General features: G+C 43.5%; 1 protein-coding gene across 1 annotated transcript in view; it reads left to right on the top strand.

Moving 5' to 3' along the window:
• The first annotated feature begins 1,497 nt into the window (after positions 1-1,497).
• The window catches only part of hdac11 (histone deacetylase 11), a 38,616-nt gene continuing 19,354 nt past the window's right edge, over positions 1,498-20,759 (top strand). Inside the window, exons 1-6 of the mRNA XM_080000396.1 lie at positions 1,498-1,647; positions 2,714-2,764; positions 2,885-3,033; positions 6,526-6,626; positions 13,302-13,418; positions 19,725-19,767. Of these exons, the coding sequence (XP_079856522.1) occupies positions 2,730-2,764; positions 2,885-3,033; positions 6,526-6,626; positions 13,302-13,418; positions 19,725-19,767 (445 nt within the window). The 5' untranslated portion in view covers positions 1,498-1,647; positions 2,714-2,729. The remainder of the gene's footprint in view (positions 1,648-2,713; positions 2,765-2,884; positions 3,034-6,525; positions 6,627-13,301; positions 13,419-19,724; positions 19,768-20,759) is intronic.

Genomic DNA, 20,759 nt, shown 5'->3' with positions numbered 1-20,759 from the left:
AAGTGTACCCGAGAAAAAATTCAGGTGTGTACATGCGGGGGACGTGGGAATACTAAATACTTGCTTTAAGACACTGGAGAAGTTACTTTTTCATCCAAATGCAAAATAGCCCAGAGCCATTGTTGTGCCTGTGTGGAGTCATTACCACCTTGCCAACAATATGAAGTGAAGGAGGCAAACACTGAGCTCAAGTATTGACTTTGAACAGCATTTTAAATTATATTGTCGGGCAGTTCATCAAGTTCTCCCTTGCTGCAGTAAAATCTGTAACTCACCGCTCGGGTTCTTTTCTTTCTCTCTGATTACACGAGTCATATCGGTCAGAATGAACAGTTTTGACTGTCACTAGGGTAACAGATGGTCAGTAGTAATGCTGTGGTGATTATTACCTCGGGCTGACCATCTGAAGTATGTCACCTGTAGACCTGTGCACGCCAGTGAATGACAAGACTCCACGGGGTACGCAAACTGTGTTTTCAGCGTCTCGCGAGAAACATGGTGGAATTTAGCAGAGTTCTGTTCCATAATTGAACTGAAAAATATCCCATCCTTTATTATAGAGCCCATTTCAATTAAATTTTATTCTCATTATTAAAATGCAGTGATTATGCATTACCTCATTCCACAGGCTGTCGCTATAACATAAGCATGATGTTTATGTAAGATTCCTCTTCGGCTGCCAATAATAGGTAGTGCATACATGAGAAATTACTCCAAAGTCAGTTATTTAATTTATAAAGTTACGTCATTTAGCCCATTATGTCCATGTATGCTTCACATTTATAAAAAAAAAATGTTAGAACACCTTTAGGTAAATCTTATAAATATTCTGGTATGAACACATAATAATGTGACCTCAGAAAAAAACCCAATCATATAATTTTAAATAGATAGATAGACATATAGATAGTTGCGGTGTGTAGCATTCCCAATAATGTGACCTCAGAAAAAAAAAACCAATCATATAATTTTAAATAGATAGATAGACATATAGATAGTTGCGGTGTTACAGCAGTACACAGAAAAAAAGGCATAAAAATTAACTAAAATATATTTTAGTAAAAATATTTGGTAATGTAGAATAAACGTTGTCTTTTGCCAAAAAAATTATATACACAAAAACCTAAAAAATAACTAAAAAGTAGAAATACAATTGGGGATATACAATAAACATAAAAAATAAAAATAGAACGAAATGGTAATATGCAATAACCTAAAAATTACAATAAACAATAACCGTCTGTATCATGCAAATTTGCAAAATATATATAAAATCTGTACATATGACGTGTGTAGCAGAACGGAAAACAATCGTAACAATGTAAATATAATTTCAATATTATAGGGATAAAAATATGTTTCACAGGCGGCGTAGTCCGGTCCCGTAATCATTTTTTTTTTTTTTTTTTACGTCTACGCAAAGAGCGCACATGACGAAATGTGCGGCGAGACGCGCACGTTTTCTACGCAGCGCTGAGGCAGGAGGGAGAAAGGATCCCGACGATCAAATATCGCCCGAATCCTTTCTCTTTGCCTTTCTCCGCGGCCCGAGTTCGTTCCAGCTGAATCCCTTTTCCCCCCCTGTTCCGATCAAAGAAATCGGTGAATGGCTATTACGGCCATTCGTGACGCGCGTCGTTACAGCAGGTGAGTCCAGCGATCTGTGAAGGTCTTTCTCGTTTGAGCTCCGGGGGCAACAATCGTCCTCGATCTCGAGGACGATTATTCCGATTCTGCCCGCAGCAGCGTGCGAGGGCCGCGGAGAAGCTAAAGAGAAGCTTTGAGGAAACGTTTCGCTGCCATTGCGTCGTTGGAAATGTTTACATGCCAGTGCGCCTGCGCGGAAACGGAGGATCATTTAGTTCTCTTTTTCTTCACCTAAAATAAAATATTCTGAGAGGACTGTCAGTGTTATTGTCGGGTTTTTTCTTTTGTTTGTTTGGTTTTTTTTTCCCCCCACCAGATCCTCGAGGTGCTTGAAGTGCTTGAATTTCTGTCCTGAAATACTTTGAAAATAATCGGAATACATTGAAAAGGCCTTGGGAAAAAGTGTGATAATTGAAAACGCTGTGATGTTCTCCCTGGTTTTGGCCTGAACGCAACATAATAAAGTTTTTCAGTAATGGCTTTTATGACATAGATGATGCCAGAGAAATGTCGATTTAATCCAGCAGCCCTCCCCCCCGCGACCCCACGGGGATACGCGGTATAGATCATGCATGGATGGATGGATGGATGGATGGTTGGGATAGACACTTATAAGAGTAGATGACAATGACATAATAATACTAATAATAATAATAATAATAATTATAATATTAATGATAATAAGTATAATTATATGATAACAATTATTATTATTTTATTTTATATATGTACTTATATAAAAAATACAATTATAAGGAGATTATATTATATTTTAATGAAGAAAGATTACATTGAAAATTGTTTGTTTTGCGTGAAGTCCGTGAAAATGAAAAGATCGTGCTAAAAAAATGAACTTGAAAGTCCTTGAATTTCATTTTGTGATGCCAGAATGAACCCTGTGTTATTATTATATATTCTAAATACAACAAAGCTTTGTATTTTATCATGTTAATTTGTCTTTCTTATGTTCATTTGAACGATAATCTTTTATGTTTAGCAACATTTCACAGCTGTGTCAGTTTATTAACAGAAAAAAAAGTTTTGTTTTTTTTATTCATCTTTTCAGATGAAAGTGGGGAAAAATGTCTCACAAAGAAGATAATGAAGGGGAAAAAAGGTGAGCGCAAACAGACCGCTAGACAGTGCTTCTCAGGCCCTGAGGGAAATTACTTGCCGCTTCAGAAAATTCACGGAGCTATTCCGTTTTATCCCCCCCCACCCCCGCTTGTTTTCCCAGTTCCTTCCGTACTAAACTGCACATTGATGTCCCACGAACATGCCTGCCAATCGTGTACCATCCAGACTATAACATCACCTTTATGGGCCTCGAGAAACTCCATCCTTTCGACGCGGGAAAGTGGGGGAAAGTCATTCACTTTCTAAAAGGTAGGACGATGGCTGATCCAAGCAGATGGAAAGGGAAGGGAGACACGGAACAAAAAGGAGACGAGAGGAGAGGATCGAGAGGGGTCGAGATTTCATTTTCAGAGGGGGTTTGATTGTGTGTGTGGTACAATACAGTACAGAAGAGATACTTGGAGAGAGCTCCCTCTGGGAACCTGTGCAGGTAGCTGTAGATTAGACCCGGGATCTAAACAGGACCTTGAGGTGCTTGAAGTGCTTGAATTTCCTCCTCAGAAATGTAAGTGCTGATCTTGAGAATAGCCCCAAGTGTTTGAAAAGCCCTCAAATAAAACACGATCATTGAAAACCTGTGATATTCCCGTTTTTGTTTTTTTTATTCAAAGTGCAACGTTTGTTACCTAGTAAAAAGAAAAACGAAAATCACTGGAAACTACATAGATGATACCAGGGAAATGTACATTTTGATCCAGCATGGTTGGAAAAAGACGCTTATCTGATTTAATTATTTATTTTAAGGGAGACCTGGCCAAAAAAGGGAGCAGCATAAATAAAAACAAGTAGTTACAGACAAAAAACACAAAAGCAGATACAATTTAAAAAGAACTAAAAAAAGAATCATAGGGAATTCACATTTCAAAAGAAAAAGAAATCTAGGTGTCAGTTTCGTAACCAGGTAAATTAAAAACATTGACATCTTAAGGTTTCTGCCTCTTAAATTTTTTATTTGGCATATAAAAGCATTTAATGAAATGAATACTCCAGAATAGCCACTTATTAATAAGGGTTTACAACCTCTATTTCACTTCTTTCAAGAGTGACCACCAAAGGGATAGTTTGTGGCCTATTCCTAGAGTTGGTAAACAACAATAAGTTTGGTCTTATCTGCCTTAAGAACAGCTGAAGCAGGGTATGTAGCAGGACCCCTGCCACAGGTGTGGGTCCAAGGAGGGAGACGGACTCGGACTGTCTTTGAGGTGCCCAGCTGCCATAGTTTTATGTTGGACAGAACAGAAAGCCTCATTGGCCAAAACTAAAACATAAAATGTAGAATTATAGAATCAAAACTGCGTCCAGGTCTGTTGGACAGTGATCTGGTCTGCCGGGTCTAGCTCTGGCAGACCACGCTTTCTCGCTTAGATTTTCAGTGGTGACAGACAAATACTATTCTGACTTGGCTTTCTCATTAGTTTCTTAGTTCAAAATGAGTCAATCACGGGTAGAACCTGTTGTTCTTTGTCTTAGCCCAGGCCAAGTTATGCTCATGAATAGTGTCTGTTAGCTCAGAGGAAAACCAGGGGCTGCCACGCCCTTTTACTCTGCATCTCCTGAATAGGGCATGTATATTCATGATTTGCATAAAAACATTATTGATGAAATGTCCAGGCGGTCTCCACATCAGCCCTATGTTGTGTGTTGTTTAAGATTCCTCTGACTAATTAAGCATGGTTTTAATTTAGGGACCTTAGTGTTCCTGATAGCAATACCAACATAATGGTCACAAAACAGCTGAGAATCTATGAGGAACATTAATCAGAATCAAGTCCATTAAGGTGGACCTCTCACGGCATTTAATATTTGGACGAGTGTGTGAATTAATCAACTGGCTGAAATTGACAGAATCACAAAATTATAAAAAATTGTCAGATACTGGCTTAAGCCAACCCCAGTTAAGATCACCAGCTAAAACAATCTTGCAATAATTTTGTTTGGATAAAAGGTGCATCAAAAACTGCAAGAAATTTGGATTTCCTATAAATAGCAACACCGCCACCTTTTTTTGGTCTGATAGCACAGTAAACATTGTATCCATCCATGTTAATATCTTGTCTTATCTTGTATGATTTTGTCAGCCAAGTTTCAGATATTACAACAATGTCTGTAGCAAAGTAAATAAGGGCAATTGTAAAAAAAATAAAAATAAAAAGGCAGCAGTGCCTCGATCCACTCTGCTGCACGATCAATATGCATACCTATCAATGTTGGGAGTGGAAAATAATGGGTCGGGAGTGGGTGTTACGGAGAGACCCCTTACGGGGAGATTTTGCAATCAGACACGTAACGGGGGGACCCGGTTGGCGGTCTCCCTCTCTGATCGCAAATTCCCCGTTGGGAGTTTCCCCGTGCATAATCACCGTTACGCATCTGATCACAAAATAAGTGTAATGCGCAACAGAGTCTCCCTATAAAGCTGGATATATGCTTTATGGTCTGATGTATTTATGCTCTGAGGGACCCTTATTTTTGTCCACGCAATTACCACCAGGTCTCTCCAGGCCATAATAGCGTCAATTTAGCTCCGTGTGGCTATAAGCGCCTGTGTTTGAGAATTTTACGCTATTTGCAAGCAGGCTCATTTGCATAGAAAGGGGCCAAATGTATGGATAATACCAAATTGAAATACTCACCGGCGCAATGAGACGTTATTTGCGTGGCAGCGCAGTTATCAATGCATTTCACCTTTGCGGGTGCTTTGTGAATTAAACACTTGCTTTTTCTGTTATTTGCGCCGGTTTAGCGGCCGCCAAAGCTGCGGAATCCTTTTGTGAATTCGCCCCCGAGAGGCCCAGGAAGTCTTCAAGACCCAGGAGAGTTGGAGGGATAGATTCAGAGGGTCAGGGCAGTTTATATCCCAATTAGATAGTCCAGTAATGAGATATCTTGCATATGCACAATGTAAATACTTTGCTTTGCTTCAGTATGAATGTTAAAAGAATAAAATACTTGTTAGATTAAACAGATTGTCATTGCACAGAGTACAAGTACTGAGGCAACAAAATGCATTTCCCTGCATTTTACCCATCCCAGTAACTGATGTATCTTGGAGCAGTGGGCTGCGTTATTGCTGCGCTGGGTAGCAGTTAAGTGTCTTGCTCAAGGACACATCAGCATGCTACCAGCAGGAGCCAGGGTTTGAACCCGCAATCTTTGGATTACTAGACGACCCGTTACCTGCTGAGCCACTGCCCCACACAGCACTTGGTATTCCCAGGGGGTCTCCCATCCAAGTACTAACCAGGCCCGACCCTGTTTAGCTTGGGGATCGGACGAGTTTGTGTACAATCAGAGTGGTATGACATGTAAAAACAGACTACACTTAATGACATGCTGCCATCTTGGTTTGGGGTAGATGACAATTAAGATTTCTTTATTGTTATTTGTCAACACTCGCATACATCGAAACTAAATTTGTCCTCTGCATTAGACCCATCCTACACAACCTTGGAGGAGTGGGCAGCTGCAGTGCAGCGCCCTGGGACCAACTCCAGCTCTTTTTCCAATGCCATGGTCAGGGGCACAGACTAGAGTATTAACCCCTAACATAGATGTATTTTGATAGTGGAAGGAAACCAGACTACCAGGGGAAACCCATGCAAACACAGGGAGAACATGCAAACTCCACACAGAAATTTTGTAAGCTAATCGATTCAGATTCTGATCACAGTGAGCCTGATTAGAAAATTAAGCTTGAGAATTAGATGCCTCATTTTAAAATATTGTTTTACTCCTAAACAGAGGAGCAGTTCATCACCAATGGGGACATTGTGGCGGCCCGAGAGGCTACGGAGAAAGACCTGCTGGTGGTTCATACCAAAAGCTACCTCAACAGATTAAAGGTAACCCATCTGTCTGTTTTGTCAGTCTTTAACCCTCTGGAGTCCCTGCTGAATTCAGAGAAGCGTCATTTTGCTGTGGTCTGATATTTAACTAAATATAATCAAATTAACACACTCTTACTCCAAAGTGGTTGATATATCTATATGAAGGAAAATCACAGCTAGATTGACATGCCATCATTAATTTGGTCAGTATCTTTAGCTTTTAGATAGATCTAAAACACACAAGATATAAAGAGTTTGTTTTTGTATTTTGTGTCAGCAATGTTGTCAAAGCACACACTTAGGCTCACTGACTCAGACCAGAGGTGAACCCAAGAGCACGACGCAGGAGAATGGGTGAACGTTCACAAAGCAGGGGTTTATTCGGACAAACAGGCCAGTGTCAGAAAAGACAGGATATCCGTCAGCAAGGGCAAACAAGACAGGCAAGGAACAGGCAGGGAAGCAAAATCTGTAATACAGGCAGAAGATCAAAAAAACGGGGAATCAACAAGGTAATAGAGAGAGCACTAGACGACACGCTGGAGAGCTCAGCCTAAGCAAAGACAATCTGACACAGAACAGAGGAAGTAGGCCTGTATAAGTACTGAGTGACTGATGAGGAAATGAGTTGCAGGTGAGGGGAAGAGCGGGAAACCTCGGTGATATCGTAGCAAAGGGGAGTGGCCGGATCTGAAATGACAGGAGAGTTAATAACAAGGCTAAAGGCAAAACAGATTTACTATTCTTAAAAGAATACTGGATCTCAGTGAGGATTGATGACAGAACCACCCCCTCTAGGGACGTCCCCTGACGTCCCACCGGGCTGGTCCCTGTGGTCCTGGTGGAAGTCCTGGATGACGAATGGGTCCAGGATGGCTCGAGAAGGAACTCATGATCCCTCCTCAGGTCCCTACCCCTCCCAATCCACCAGATACTGGAAGCCCCTACCTCTGCGCTGAGACCTCGGTAGACGCCTGACTGTGTAAGCGGGGGCTCCGTCGATGATCCAGGTGGGCAGTGGGGGTCTGGAGGAGGGCTGGAGTGGACTCTCCTTAACCTGCTTGAGTTGAGAGACATGAAAGGTAGGATGAATGTGGAGACACCGGGGAAGACGAAGGCGAACAGCTGCTGGGTTGATGACCTTGGAAATGGGGAATGGACCCGCGAAGCGTGGGGCCAGCTTTCTGGATTCGACTCGGAGGGGTAAGTCCCGTGTAGAGAGCCAGACACTCTGTCCCGGGGTGTAGGTGGGAGCTGGGGTACGGCAAATTGGCTGACCTTTGATATCGGTCCGAGGTGCAGAGTAGGGTGGTCTGCGCCTGCCGCCAGGTGCGTTGGCAACGGCGGATGAAGGCCTGAGCAGATAGGACACTAGCCTCCCATTCCTGCTCGGGAAACAGAGGCAGCTGATAGCCACGGGAACACTGGAACGGGGAGAGACCTGTAGCAGAGCTGGGCGGTGTGTTCTGCGCATATTCAACCCATAGCAGTAGGTTGGACCAGGACGTGGGATTTCTAGAAACCATGCAGCGCAGCGCGGTCTCCATCTCCTGGTTCATCCTCTCCATCTGGCCATTGGACTGTGGGTGGAACCCCGAAGAGAGGCTGCCTGTGGCTCCCAGTAGTCTGCAAAACTCAGTCCAAAAACAAGAGGTGAATTGTGGCCCCCTATCTGAGACGATGTCTCTAGGGAGGCCGTGCAACCTGAACACCTAGTTTAACATGACCGTGGCCGTCTCTCTGGCAGTGGGCAGTTTATGCAGTGGTATAAAGTGAGCAGCCTTGGAGAATCTATCCACCACGGTGAGGATCGTAGTGTTTCCTTCAGATGTGGGAAGGCCTGTGAAAAAGTACAATGAGACGTGGGACCACAGACGAGGAATGGGCAGAGGCTGAAGCAGACCCACTGGGGCTTGACGGAGGTTCTTGTTCTGTGAACACACAGGACTGCTGCACTGCGCGTCTTTTACCCTCTGCTCCACCTCCCAGGCCACCACTCCGACAATACAGGATTGCGGCAAAATCTCTCCTGGCTGTGAAGGGTGGTCCTCAGCTTGGAGGATGTGTGACAGTGTCGGGTTTGGTGTTTTTCGACCCCGGACAGTATGAGAGAAAAAAGTCACACCGATTTGGGGGGAGGGGCACACACCTGGCCTGCCTGGGACTCAGGCGCTTGGCTGACCGACTGTATTCCAGGTTTTTATGGTCCGTCCAGACAATAAACGAGTGCTCCGCTCCCTCCAACCAGTGCCTCCACTCCTCCAATGCCATCTTGACAGCCAACAGTTCCCGGTTCCCTATGTCGTAGTTGCGTTCTGCAGGGGACACCTTGCGAGAGACAAACGCACAAGGATGAAGCTTCCGGCTATTTAACTCACCTCCTGTAGAAGTTAGCAAACCCCAAAAACTGCTGCAACTTTTCCTGGAGGCTGGGGCTGGCCAGTCGACGACTGCCTGCACCTTGGCTGGGTCCATCTATATGCTCCCTTCCTCAACCACAAACCCCAAAAAAGGAGACCCTGGGATCATGAAACTCACATGTTTTGGCTTTCACGTATAGTTTATTTTCCAGAAGCTTCTGGAGAACACACCGGACATGGTGGACGTGTTCCTGCTCAGATCTGGAGAAAATCAAAATATCATCCAGGTAGACAAACACAAACACATTAATAAAGTCTCTGAGAACTTCATTCACCATGGCCTGGGAGACTGCAGAGGCATTGAGACCAAATGGCATGACTAGGTGCTCCTAATGTCCCCTGGGAGTGTCTTCCATTCATATTCCTCCTTAATGCGAACCAGATGATAATCGTTCCGGAGATCCAGCTTGGTGAACACAGTTGCCCCCTGCAAGAATTCAAACGCTGAAGAAATAAGTGGAAGGGGGTACCTGCTCTTAACCGTAATATCATTCAGGCCCTGGTAGTCGATGCACGGTCACAGTGACTTGTCCTTCTTCCCCACAAAGAAGAAGCCCGCCCTGCCTGGTGAGGAAGAGGGCCAGATGACCTGCCGCCAGCGACTGCTGGATAAAGGACTCCATGGCCTTCATCTCAGGGATGGACAGGGAGTATAGTTCACCCCTCAGGGGCATGGAACCAGGGCGGTGAGGTGGAAGCGAGGTGGCCTGGGTCTTATTGAATACCTCCCTCAGTGGTATGTACACCAGAGGAACCTTGGAGAGATCAGGAAGTTCTGCGGAAAGAACAGAACTACAGACAGAAGGCAGAGCCGATCTAAGGCATACAGAGTTACAGTACGAACTCCATTGTAAAATGCACCCTGTTCCCCAGTCAATCTGTGGATTATGTGTCTCTAACCACGGAAAGCCAGGGATCACGGGGTGTTGGGGCGAATGCATGAGGTGGAAGTAAAGAGTCTTGTGATGGTTACCCGATATGCCAAGGTGTAGCAGGACAGTCCGATGACTGACGGAGGACAGAAGGTGACCATCGAGTGCTCTGGTGTCAATGGGTTCTGACAACCGCTCCTGTGGAATGCCCAGTTGTTCCGCCAGGTGGGAGTCCAGAAAATTGGCGTCAGCTCCAGAGTCAATAAGCACTGCAACAGTGTGAAATGGCCCGGTTAAACCCAGCTGAGCCTGTAGTAGCGGACAAGAGGGTCTTTTGGAACTGATAGCATGGCTCACCCTCTGGCTGACTGGTGAGCCCCTCCTTTTTAATCGGCAGCTGCCACATAGTGTCCCCCTTGCCCACAGCACAGACAGCAGTTCTTCCCCCTGCGGCGCTGTCGTTCCGCTGAAGACAGCCTGGTCCTGCCGAGCTGCGTGGGCTCCACCGTGTCGCTAGGGGCGCTTAAGGAAGGTGCTGACACAGACAAAAGAGGCAATGCTGGTGGTTGTGGATAGCCTCGGGAAAACCTGGTCAGCGCGCTCTCTCGCATACACTCCTGGAGACGTCCGTCGATGTGGAAAGCGGTAGCGATGAAAGTGTCCAGACTCGTTGGGGGATCTCAAGCCGCCAGCTCGTCCTTGATGGCGTCAGAGAGCCCGTTGTGAAAGGCATCGGTCAGCGACGCAGACTTTCAATCGCTCTCTGCTAACTCAAATGTCAATGAACAGAGAGTGAGGAAGGACCGACAAGTTCCGGGGCTCCAGAAAAGCGTTCAGGAGGGTTGAGGCGAGGTTCCGGACAGGAATCAGCACAAGGGCTGGTAGGGCTGCTAGCTACCGTTAGCGTTGGTGAATGGGTGTACAAGACGCAGAGTCATTTCAACATTAGCTTTTGCTAGTAAAAGAAAATGTTACTTACTCATCGTCAGGTATTGGGTCCTCAGCTGGGTCAATTCCCGATTCAAAATGCTGTCTTTCTTCCTCAGTATCAGTTCATGATGATTTATTGAATCTGTACACACGTCACACTGGCGCGGGGCCGCAACCATGTCAGGGTGGGGCGCATGGCTGCTTCACAGCGGGGCACGTGTCATTATGCAAAGCAGCCATCAGGGCCAAATGGAAAGGATGTGGATTCCGGAGCTGCAAATCCATTGACATAATAAATAGGTGTGGTTTTGGAAGTACAGATAAAGAGAGCAAATGCAACCTATAACTTGATGCCATATCTAACCTAGTTTAATAATTATCATATCATTCTAAAATAGAAAGTCGGAAAGCCCCGATTCTGAGCTTTCCGGCATTTTTTTTTTGCCGCGCGCAAATGATAAAATCACGCGGAGGTAAAGAGAGATTTATGAACCAAAGTCACTTTTGTCGACCTCAGAGGGTTAAATCGGTGTTGAAGTTTCTCCTACCACACGCCACCCAAGTAGTGTTTTCAGTTCCTTCTGGCACAGAGACACAGACAACGATGGGTTGTAGACACCAGTTTATTGCAGAGAGTACGCTAGGTGGAATTAGTCCAGGAGCAGATAGAACATGTCATGACAGGGCGCCTATCCTGAGTGAGTTTGAAGATAGGTGTTTTAACCTGTTGCTCACTAGCCCAACCAATGAGCAACAGGTATGCAGCCATCCTGACCCAATCACCCAGAGCCAGGTCAGGTATGGCTGCTCAAACCATCCCATCCCCACAGCACATCACAATCGGCATTCAATTTTAACATATAGTGATCTAACATCTTCTATGAGTTACTCTAAGTGTGACATTCATCGCAGATACCTGTAAGTGGAAAGCTTGTGATGGTGCTGCAGTAATAAATAAGGAAAATACCATTCATCTGACAGACTGTATGAGAGCAGAATGCATGTGTAAGTATTTTCTTGCTGGACTGCTGGCATGCAGAACCTGGTCTGGGTTAGGCTGAAGGGCTGTATCTTGGCACCGTGCCGTGAATTTGCCTCTACTGTATGTGGCGCTGGTTTCAGGTGACAGCTGAGAATCGGTGCATGAATCCTTCATCATTAACATAATTTCCATTTCTCTGCACGCTTTCTAGAGCCAGTTCCCTGTGCTTTGCAGTGAACGGAACAATGAAAATTTTTTTGAACAATGATTTTTATTTGTTTTTCAGAATAGCTTTATGACTTTTAAAGATGAACTTGCAGGTTGTCATATCCAGTGAATTAATTTTTGGGGGGAAATGATGTAGCAATCCGGTTAAAGAATTACAGTATTTCCCCTTTTTTTTTAATAAGTATTACAGCTGGACTCATTTTTGTAACACAATTAGACAGGCCCACCGAAAAAGGCTGACATTGCTTGCAATCTGAACGTGACATCGATGTAGCATCTCTGTAATTTTCCATGTCTGATAGTTCTCCGTAAAGTCCAAGCCCCAAAACCAGGCCCGCGCAGAGACGTTAAGATGGGCAGCTGCTCAAAAAAAAATAAAGAAAAGGCACATGGAACCAGCTCAGTGAGTGAGGAAGTGTCCCCGTTTTACAGTGTTTTTTAGATTCAGTCAATAAGGAAACGCTGCGGGGACGCACAGTGGAATGCAGATCACGGTGCCCCAATGCGCACCATCGCTGGCGTCCCGAGTGCAAGGAGGTCCCGTTCCTCATGAAAAAATAAAAACGTGCCTGATAAAAAGGGCACCATGGACATCAAGGGGCAAAGGAGCAGCACCCTCAGTCTCCCCCCACCCCCCCCCCCCACCCCACACGTGCCTGCCCAAAAGCCTTCAAGGAGCCACTTCTGCTTTCCAACATACTGTATTGTGATACATATCCTAGCAACAGATAATAGATATTCAATTACTTTGAATATAGTCGGACGGTATACATCTACAGGTATAATACCAAGAACTATGTAAGAATGGCCAAGGGGGATAATACCTGTGACATTGTGAATTATTAAGTATTTCTGACCAAAATAGTTGTATTTTCCGACAATGCCAAATATGTATATGATCTCAAGTGCCAGTTTGCCCACACTTCCTCCAACATGTACAGGGTATGTTGTTTACTTTTTATTAAGCGTATCAGGGGTCATAAAGTATCGATGAAGAATTTGAGCTCTACTAGTGGTTTTCCACAGCTTTTCCCAACTCTCCTCTGGAATTCCTAGAGACCATCGACGATACCGTTTCCATAGCAAGAAGAACTTGATAGAAGGTGGAAATCTTACCATGTATTTCACCCGCGTATATAGACTCAATTAGCTCTTCAATAGGTTCAATGGGCTCAGTCATTCTCTGTATAATACCGTTGATAATCATAAAACGCTTTATATATTTTTGTACATGAATGTCTGGTTTATTTGTCTGTAGTGGTCCCTGGTGGTGGCGACCATCACAGAAATCCCACCCCTGGTGTTCCTGCCAAACTTCCTGGTGCAGCGCAGAGTTCTGAGGCCCCTGAGGACCCAGACCGGAGGAACAATCATGGTAGGCTGTCAGAGCCGGGAGCGACCTTTCTTCTCGCTGTCTTTGTGTTGGGATTTAGTTCGACATCTTTGGAGAAAAATAGTCTATATTTATATCTATATATATTGTATGACAATAATGGCTACTTTCCTCCAAAGCTTCACTTATGTTTTCTGGTCTGGTAACTGTACTGTACAAACCTCATTTCAAGACATGTTTTTTTAATTTACTTTAATGTTTTAAATGGAATGGAATGGATCGAAGTACACATACCGGTTTCAGTTTATCCAACAGAGGCAGAGGCTGGTCTTCCCAAATTAGTTACGCGGCCATTTTACGAAGGCTATGTTTTCTGCTTCCACGGGTTATGCACAGATATCACTCACCTTTCTCCTCTTCCGCTGCAAGTTCTGGCTTCCTGGGTTTAGTTGCAGTTTCTTGGTATCTGGAACTAAGTCTCAATCCAATATATTGAAATAGTTTTTACTTAAATATATTAATAGATCATTCAAATATTGGATTTTTGGACCAGGGATACATTTGTCATGTTAAGCTTTTGCATCAGAGCAGCAGATAGATAGATAGATACTTATTCATCCCCAGAGTGGAATTGAAATTGTCTCAACAGCTCACAGCAATACAGTATGAAAAATAATAAAGCAATACAATACTAAACAACAGATATAACCTAAAAATAACAGAAAAACAACAATAAAATATAGCTGCTGGCAGTAATAGATGCGGTCCAGTTTAGTCATGTTAGGTACGTATTACAGGGTTTGGAGGTTCCGTAATCGGAGGTTCCCGAATCTGTGTTTTGTTATTATATGCGGTGACGTTTGGAGCTGACTAAGGGACTCACCAGAAGTCACTGAAAATAGCGAATTATTTCTTTAATCGCTCTCCTTTTGTGGGAATAGGCGTCGCGCCAGGCTTGGGTTGGGCAGAGGGCAGGTTCGAGTTCAAATTGGCCTTTGAGGAAGACCTGCCGTGCCAGCTCTGGTGGGCCCCATCTTCACAGCACACTGCCCAGGTGGAGAACGCTGCGACCGGGGAAAGAGCAGAGGAAGCACCGGCACATCTGCTGAATGTGCTCTGCTCTGTAAAATTGGCTGTTCTTGTCAAATGTTTTGTAAAACGCAGCATGAGTAACATTTTTTCTTTAAATGCAGCACCAGCTCAAGCTGTCTGTCTAGATGCTGCAGTTGCAAGTGGCTGAAGGGAAAGAATTCTAAAAGACAAAAGCTTGGACCTATATAATTTTGGACGATGATGTCACGATAGTTTTTCACTAATTTCTGTTCCAAATGTAGATCAATATTTATCAAACTTGAACAAGATGTCTGAAACGTACCGGTTCTATAGAGACCTCAACCATGTCTGTGCATTCTGCTGTTGTGTTTCAGATACTTTTAGCCCGAAAAAACGGCGACATTAAAAATGAAAAAATGCAGAGCAATTATTGGGGCTGGACCCCTAGATATAGCCACAAGCGGCCATTAACGGGATTCAAAGCCATGTGGCTGGAACATCCACATTACCATTTACATTAGATCTCATGGTGCAAGTTGTACAGGGACGTTCAGTACCTTTTAGTCCTGAAGTGGACCAAGATATGAGATGACTGGTCAAAAGATTAGCGTGATTACTACAACACTGCCATGTACTAGATAAATATTAAAAGTGTCCACAGCATTGTAATATTTACACCAACAGAAAGTCCTGCCATTCGGTAAGCTTTGGATAGATTCACACCAAACTTGCTGTGAATGTTCCAATTAGTGGTCTGAACGTGTTACCCAAGTGTCATGATGATTCATTGCCTTAATCCAATTTTAGTTATAAGCTATTGTGTAAATAGCCAAATGTAATTATGCCTAGGCATGCTAGCATGTACCGAAAACCAAACTAGATATTTTGACTAATAATTATCTTCAAAGAATGCACACCAAGTTTCTTGGTGTCAATCAGTCAAAAGCTGAAGCCTTAGCGAAACTACTGGGTTTTTTTTAATTCTAAATGGCGGATAATCCATTTAGGCGGGGATTAGTGCTCTGATTGACTTTTTTGTAAAGCACATTTGCCTGGATATACAACCCAAGTGATACAGACCAAGATTTTTGTGAAAATCACAAAAACGGTTCACGGTGGTTCTGAAGAACAACTGGAATAATAGGGAATTTTACAATAACAATAGGGTTTCAGCCCTACAGGCTTGAATCCCCAATCAACCACTTTGACCTAACGTTTTTAGGTCAATGCACTAGGGCTTGCAATTCATTGACATTTCTGAACTTTCTAGCACATAGACAGATCAGCCACAACATTAAAACCACCTACCTAATATTGTGTAGGTCCCCCTCGTGCGGCCAGAACAGCTCTGACCCATGGAGGCATGGACTCCACAAGACCTCTGAAGGCGTCCTGTGGTATCTAGCACCAAGACGTTAACAGCAGATCCTTTAAGTCCTGTAAGTTGCGAGGTGTGGTCTCCATGGATCAGGCTTCCAGCACATCCCACAGATGTTCGATAAGATTGAGATCTGGGGAATTTGGAGAAGAAGTCAACACCTTGAATTCTTTGCCATGTTCCTCAAACCATTTCTGAACATTTTTTGCAGTGTGGCTGGGCACATTATCTTGCTGAAAGATGCCACTGCCATCAGGGAATACCGTTGACGTGAGGGGATGTACTTGGTCTGCAACAATGTTTAGGTAGGTGGTATGTGTCAAAGTAACATCCACATGAATGCCAAGACCCAAAGTTTCCCAGCAGAACATTACCCAGACCATCACACTGCATCCAATGGCTTACCCAGGTAAACGACGCACGTAAAAGAAAACGTGATTCATCCTCTTCCATTATAGGCGCTTTCGGCAGTGGACAGGAAGTGATGGGCACTCGGCATGGGCACTCTGACCAGTCTGTGGCTACGCAGCCCCATACGCAACAAGCTACGATGTACTGTGTGTTCTGACACCTTTCTATCATAGCAGCATTAACCTTTTCATACATTTTTGCTATCGTAGCTCTCCTGTGCAATCGGCCCAGACGGGCTAGCCTTCCCTCCGCACTCGCATCAGTGAGCTTTGGGCACCCATGACCCTGTCGCCGGTTCTCCAGTTATCCTTCCTTGGATCACTTTTAGCAGGTACCAACCACCACCTACCGGGAACGCCCCACAAGACCAGACGTTTTGGAGATGCTCTGAACCAGTCGTCTAGCCATCACAGTTTGGCCCTTGTCAAAGTTGCTCAGATCCTCAGGCCTGTCCTTTTTTCCTGCTTCCAACGCATCAACTTCAAGAACTGACTGTTCATTTGTTGCCTAATATATCCCACCCTTTGACAGGTGCCATTGGAACGAGATGATTAATGTTATTCACTTCCCCTGTCAGTGGTTTTAATGTTGTGGCTGATCGGTCTATAGTATTTCTTCAAAGGCATCTCTTCATTAATAGCAGTAAGAGGTGCATAGTTCCTAAATACTTTTTTCTCAATTACTGTACATAAACAGCTCAGAAGTACGTGGATAACATAGAGAGTGGCTTATAATCTCTTATCAAACTGGCTTATGAATCTACCTGTGTACTGTAGTGTATCTTTAATTTTGAATGGAGGACTTTCACCAGAGTTCATTTCATCAAAGTATTTTTACCTTCACTTTGTGTACTTTTTTCACCACTGGTTGCATTTGAGGTGCTACATTACTGTTTTGAGGAAGGGATGATCGAAGGATATCTCCTCTCTTAGTGGATGGTAAATCTGTCAATGACTGCGTCGTGGCTCAGGCCCTCAAGAATGTCCTTTTCAGTGGGCATCACAGCGAGATAATGTGGTGATGTTTGTCCCGTGGTCCTCCATACAGTAAGTCCTCAAGATCCTCTTGAGATCCTCAAGATCCTCCTCTATAAAGAGCAGTGTCCGCTCTTCATAAAGAGAAAAGACATGGTATTTGTACCCGCCTAATAATGATATTGTGGGCCAATCTATCTAACCTGTTCAAAAAGTATGACAGTTAATTGAATTTGTCGTATAACTATTGATATTCAGTGAAATAAATGTTATCAAACAAAAACAAATAACCTTATAAAAGCTTATTAATTTCTTAATTTCTTCTCAATCAAAAAACGATTCCCTCTCCATCACTTTTAAGCAGTGAAATGCTGACAGCCAGACTAAACATCAAACTTTGTTACATTCCGGCCCTTTCTGTCTGTCTGCCTTTTTACAGAATATTTCAAAAAGTTATGAACGGATTCACACAAATTGATTTGATTGAATATAAATGACTGTATGAAATTTTTCACTCCGAAAGTGACTCTTGGCACAGTCGCGGCTGCCATGACGTTCTGATCTGATCGTAGTGTGTGTGTGTGTGTGTAACCAGTGAGAGGGTAACGAGCGCTTCTCGTCAGGTAGCAAGGAGCTTGACTGACAGGGTAGTCTTCCAATCAGGACAAGGCCATTCCAAGTGTGCGCTCACATACCGTGTAACGTTACACTGACACTTGTAATTTGACACGTTGAATATTTTAATATTTAATATGCGTGTGCGATATGACGATAAGACGATAGAAAAAAAAATATCGCCTATATATATTTTTAGAGCCTGACCGATGCCAGATTTTTGGGTCCGATGCTGATCCAGATTTTACGAGAGTCCTAGCCAACTTGTGTTTGATAAGGAAATCTCAAATTGCACGATGGCACCATTCATGGATTACTACAACATCTGTCCGTCCGCTATCGAGCTGCGACAACATCAGGTGAGGGAGACTACCGAGCCCAAACAAAGTACGTGTTTGCTGATTGCGTCTTAGTTCAAGGTTTCAGTGAATGAAAGTGAACACAAAAAGGTCATTTGAGTCCTCACGTCTCAAGTCAAGTCACAAGTCTTTAACTTCCAAGTCAAAGTCGCGTCTCAAGTCATTTATTTTCTGTAAAGTCAAGTTGCACGTCATCAAAACAGTGACTCGAGTTGACTCCGGTCCAAGTCACAATGACTCAAGTCCACATCTCCGCTTTAGAGTACAACACATTGGGAGAAAACCAGGTGGAAAAGTGGAAATCTCAAATTCTTTTGGTGTATTTTGCACAAGGCAGCCATTTTTCCCCACCGGTTATTAATTTAATCAAATCCACTGATTTGACCCAACTCCGGGATCCTTGTATGGCCAATATGGCCTGTAATGGGCAGAGGTCCATTTCCATGTCTTTAATTCAGAATCAATTGAATTCCCTCCTCAGAAATGTAAGTACTGGAATATCTTGAAAATAGCCCCTGGCAGGGAATTCAGAGGAATAAGACTGAATAGACCAAGTTTCTTACCAGGTCATTGAGGTACTTTAATTTTATTCTCAGAAATGTAAGTAGAGTACCAGAATACATTGAAAATAGCCCCTTTACGCTGAAGCGCTTAAAAAGCCCTTGGAAACATTGCCATCATTGAAAACCTGTGATATTTCCCCCTGGTTTTGTTATTCAAATCGCTTGTAGGACATAGATTATGCAAGGGAAATGTAAATTTAATACAACGTGGTAGTAAATAGACATTAAATGAAGATCACATTGAGAGTTGGGAAGTCCTTGAAAATGGAAAAAAAAAGGGGGGGGGGGGGGGGGGAGTGATTTCCGTCATTGTGAGGCATGAAAGGAAAAAAAAAAGGTAGAACTTTGGAAACGTCCTTTATATTTCCAATGTGTGGATGAAATTAGACGGCGGCGGAGGAGGGAGCGGCGGCGTTGTTCCCTCACTCTCTCTTTCACCGAGTGTCTCGGTTCCCCAGACACGTCGGAGCGCTTGGGGTGCAGGCTGCTTGTGCATACAAGCTAATATGTGCTATTACGCCTCCATCAGAGAGCAATATTGGTTTTTACGACCAAGCTCAGATACTGTGTGTGTGTGTGTGTGTGTGTGTGTGTGTGTGTGTGTGTGTGTGTGTTTGTGTGTGTGTGTGTGTGTGTGTGTATGTATATATATATATATATATATATATATAAGTGAAAATTTGTGCTGATGTTTATAAGTTAACCTGGGTTGCATTATTATTGTTGTTGTTGTTGTTGTTATTATTATTTAAGGATATTGTTGCGCCAGACATTCTATTTCACATTGAATTCAGTGCTGAATGAACCCCTATACTTCTGTAACATATAATGTGTTAATATATAATGTAATGATGGTGAGTCTGATGGAGTCATAATAATAATATAAATAATAATAACCATAATGGTGTCTTTTTCACCATTATATCACTTTTCCAACAATCGCAGTTCTACTTGTTTCATTGAGAAGCACTGACCCGAAATTGCTCTTTCCACAGGCAGGTAAACTGGCTGTTGACCGTGGATGGGCAATTAACGTAGGTAAATCCTCGTTCACCACAGACACTGGTTTTACACTCTGTATAGTGAGACTACCTATCTTTGAGTGCTAATGCAGTTTCAAAATGGAATACCTTTCTATCCATTCTATCCAGAGTTTCTCATCATTGAGCAAACTTCTCTTTCTTTGTTGGTTTTAGAGAGTGACAATGTCCACTAATAGGGGACTGAGCATGGAAATGGCCAGTATCAAAGTCTTCCGAGCGTCTCTCTTCTTTAAATTAATGTGGCACAGTGTGTGGGGGGGGGGGAAATGAATTGAGTATGGAAATAAATTCAGACTCCATCATTGGGAGGGTCGGTGGTAAAGGAGTAGTTAATTCTTTTGCATATCCTGAATCGTTGCCATCCTTTTCTGGGCTGTCCCCTTCCTCCTCTCCATTTTTATGAGGGGGAGGTCTTCTGCTAAAAAGTCAGGGTCATCTATTATTATTTTTTGTGCCAAGAAGTGAAGCACGGGGGGGAAAAAAGCAGTATCAGACTTTTACTTTGTGCCTGCTGCTTACTCAGCTGCTTAACTCCTCCATTGATGAATCAGGGGAAAAAAAAACATTGTTCTGCATCAATAAACATGATTTTAATAGAGATATGAAGGCTGCTTGGACGCATTCGGGATCTGCACAGCGTGCGCCTGAGGACGCTGCAAAAGGATGTGAGGGCATAATAATAGAGTGCATATTCAGACACCAGAAAATAAATGGTAATCATATTTTACCCAACCCTATACTCCCTGATATAGTGTATTAAGATTCAGCTCTGCACAACACTTTAATGAGCCTAAATATAAGTGGGGCAGAGGGCACTTAAGCTTTTAACCTAAATTAATGCCTATCATCTCAATCACAGTATACTATAGCTTCCCTGTATCTGTGCTGCTAAATCCATGGCTCTCCGGTGCATGATTTAATGGCAATCCAAAACGCCTCCTTCTTGTGCCAATACACCAGTATTGTTGTTCTACTCTGGAACGGTGG

Source organism: Zeus faber (assembly GCF_960531495.2).
Source record: "Zeus faber genome assembly, chromosome: 5".
Taxonomy (NCBI): domain Eukaryota; kingdom Metazoa; phylum Chordata; class Actinopteri; order Zeiformes; family Zeidae; genus Zeus; species Zeus faber.
This window is presented reverse-complemented; position numbering and strand designations above follow the sequence as displayed.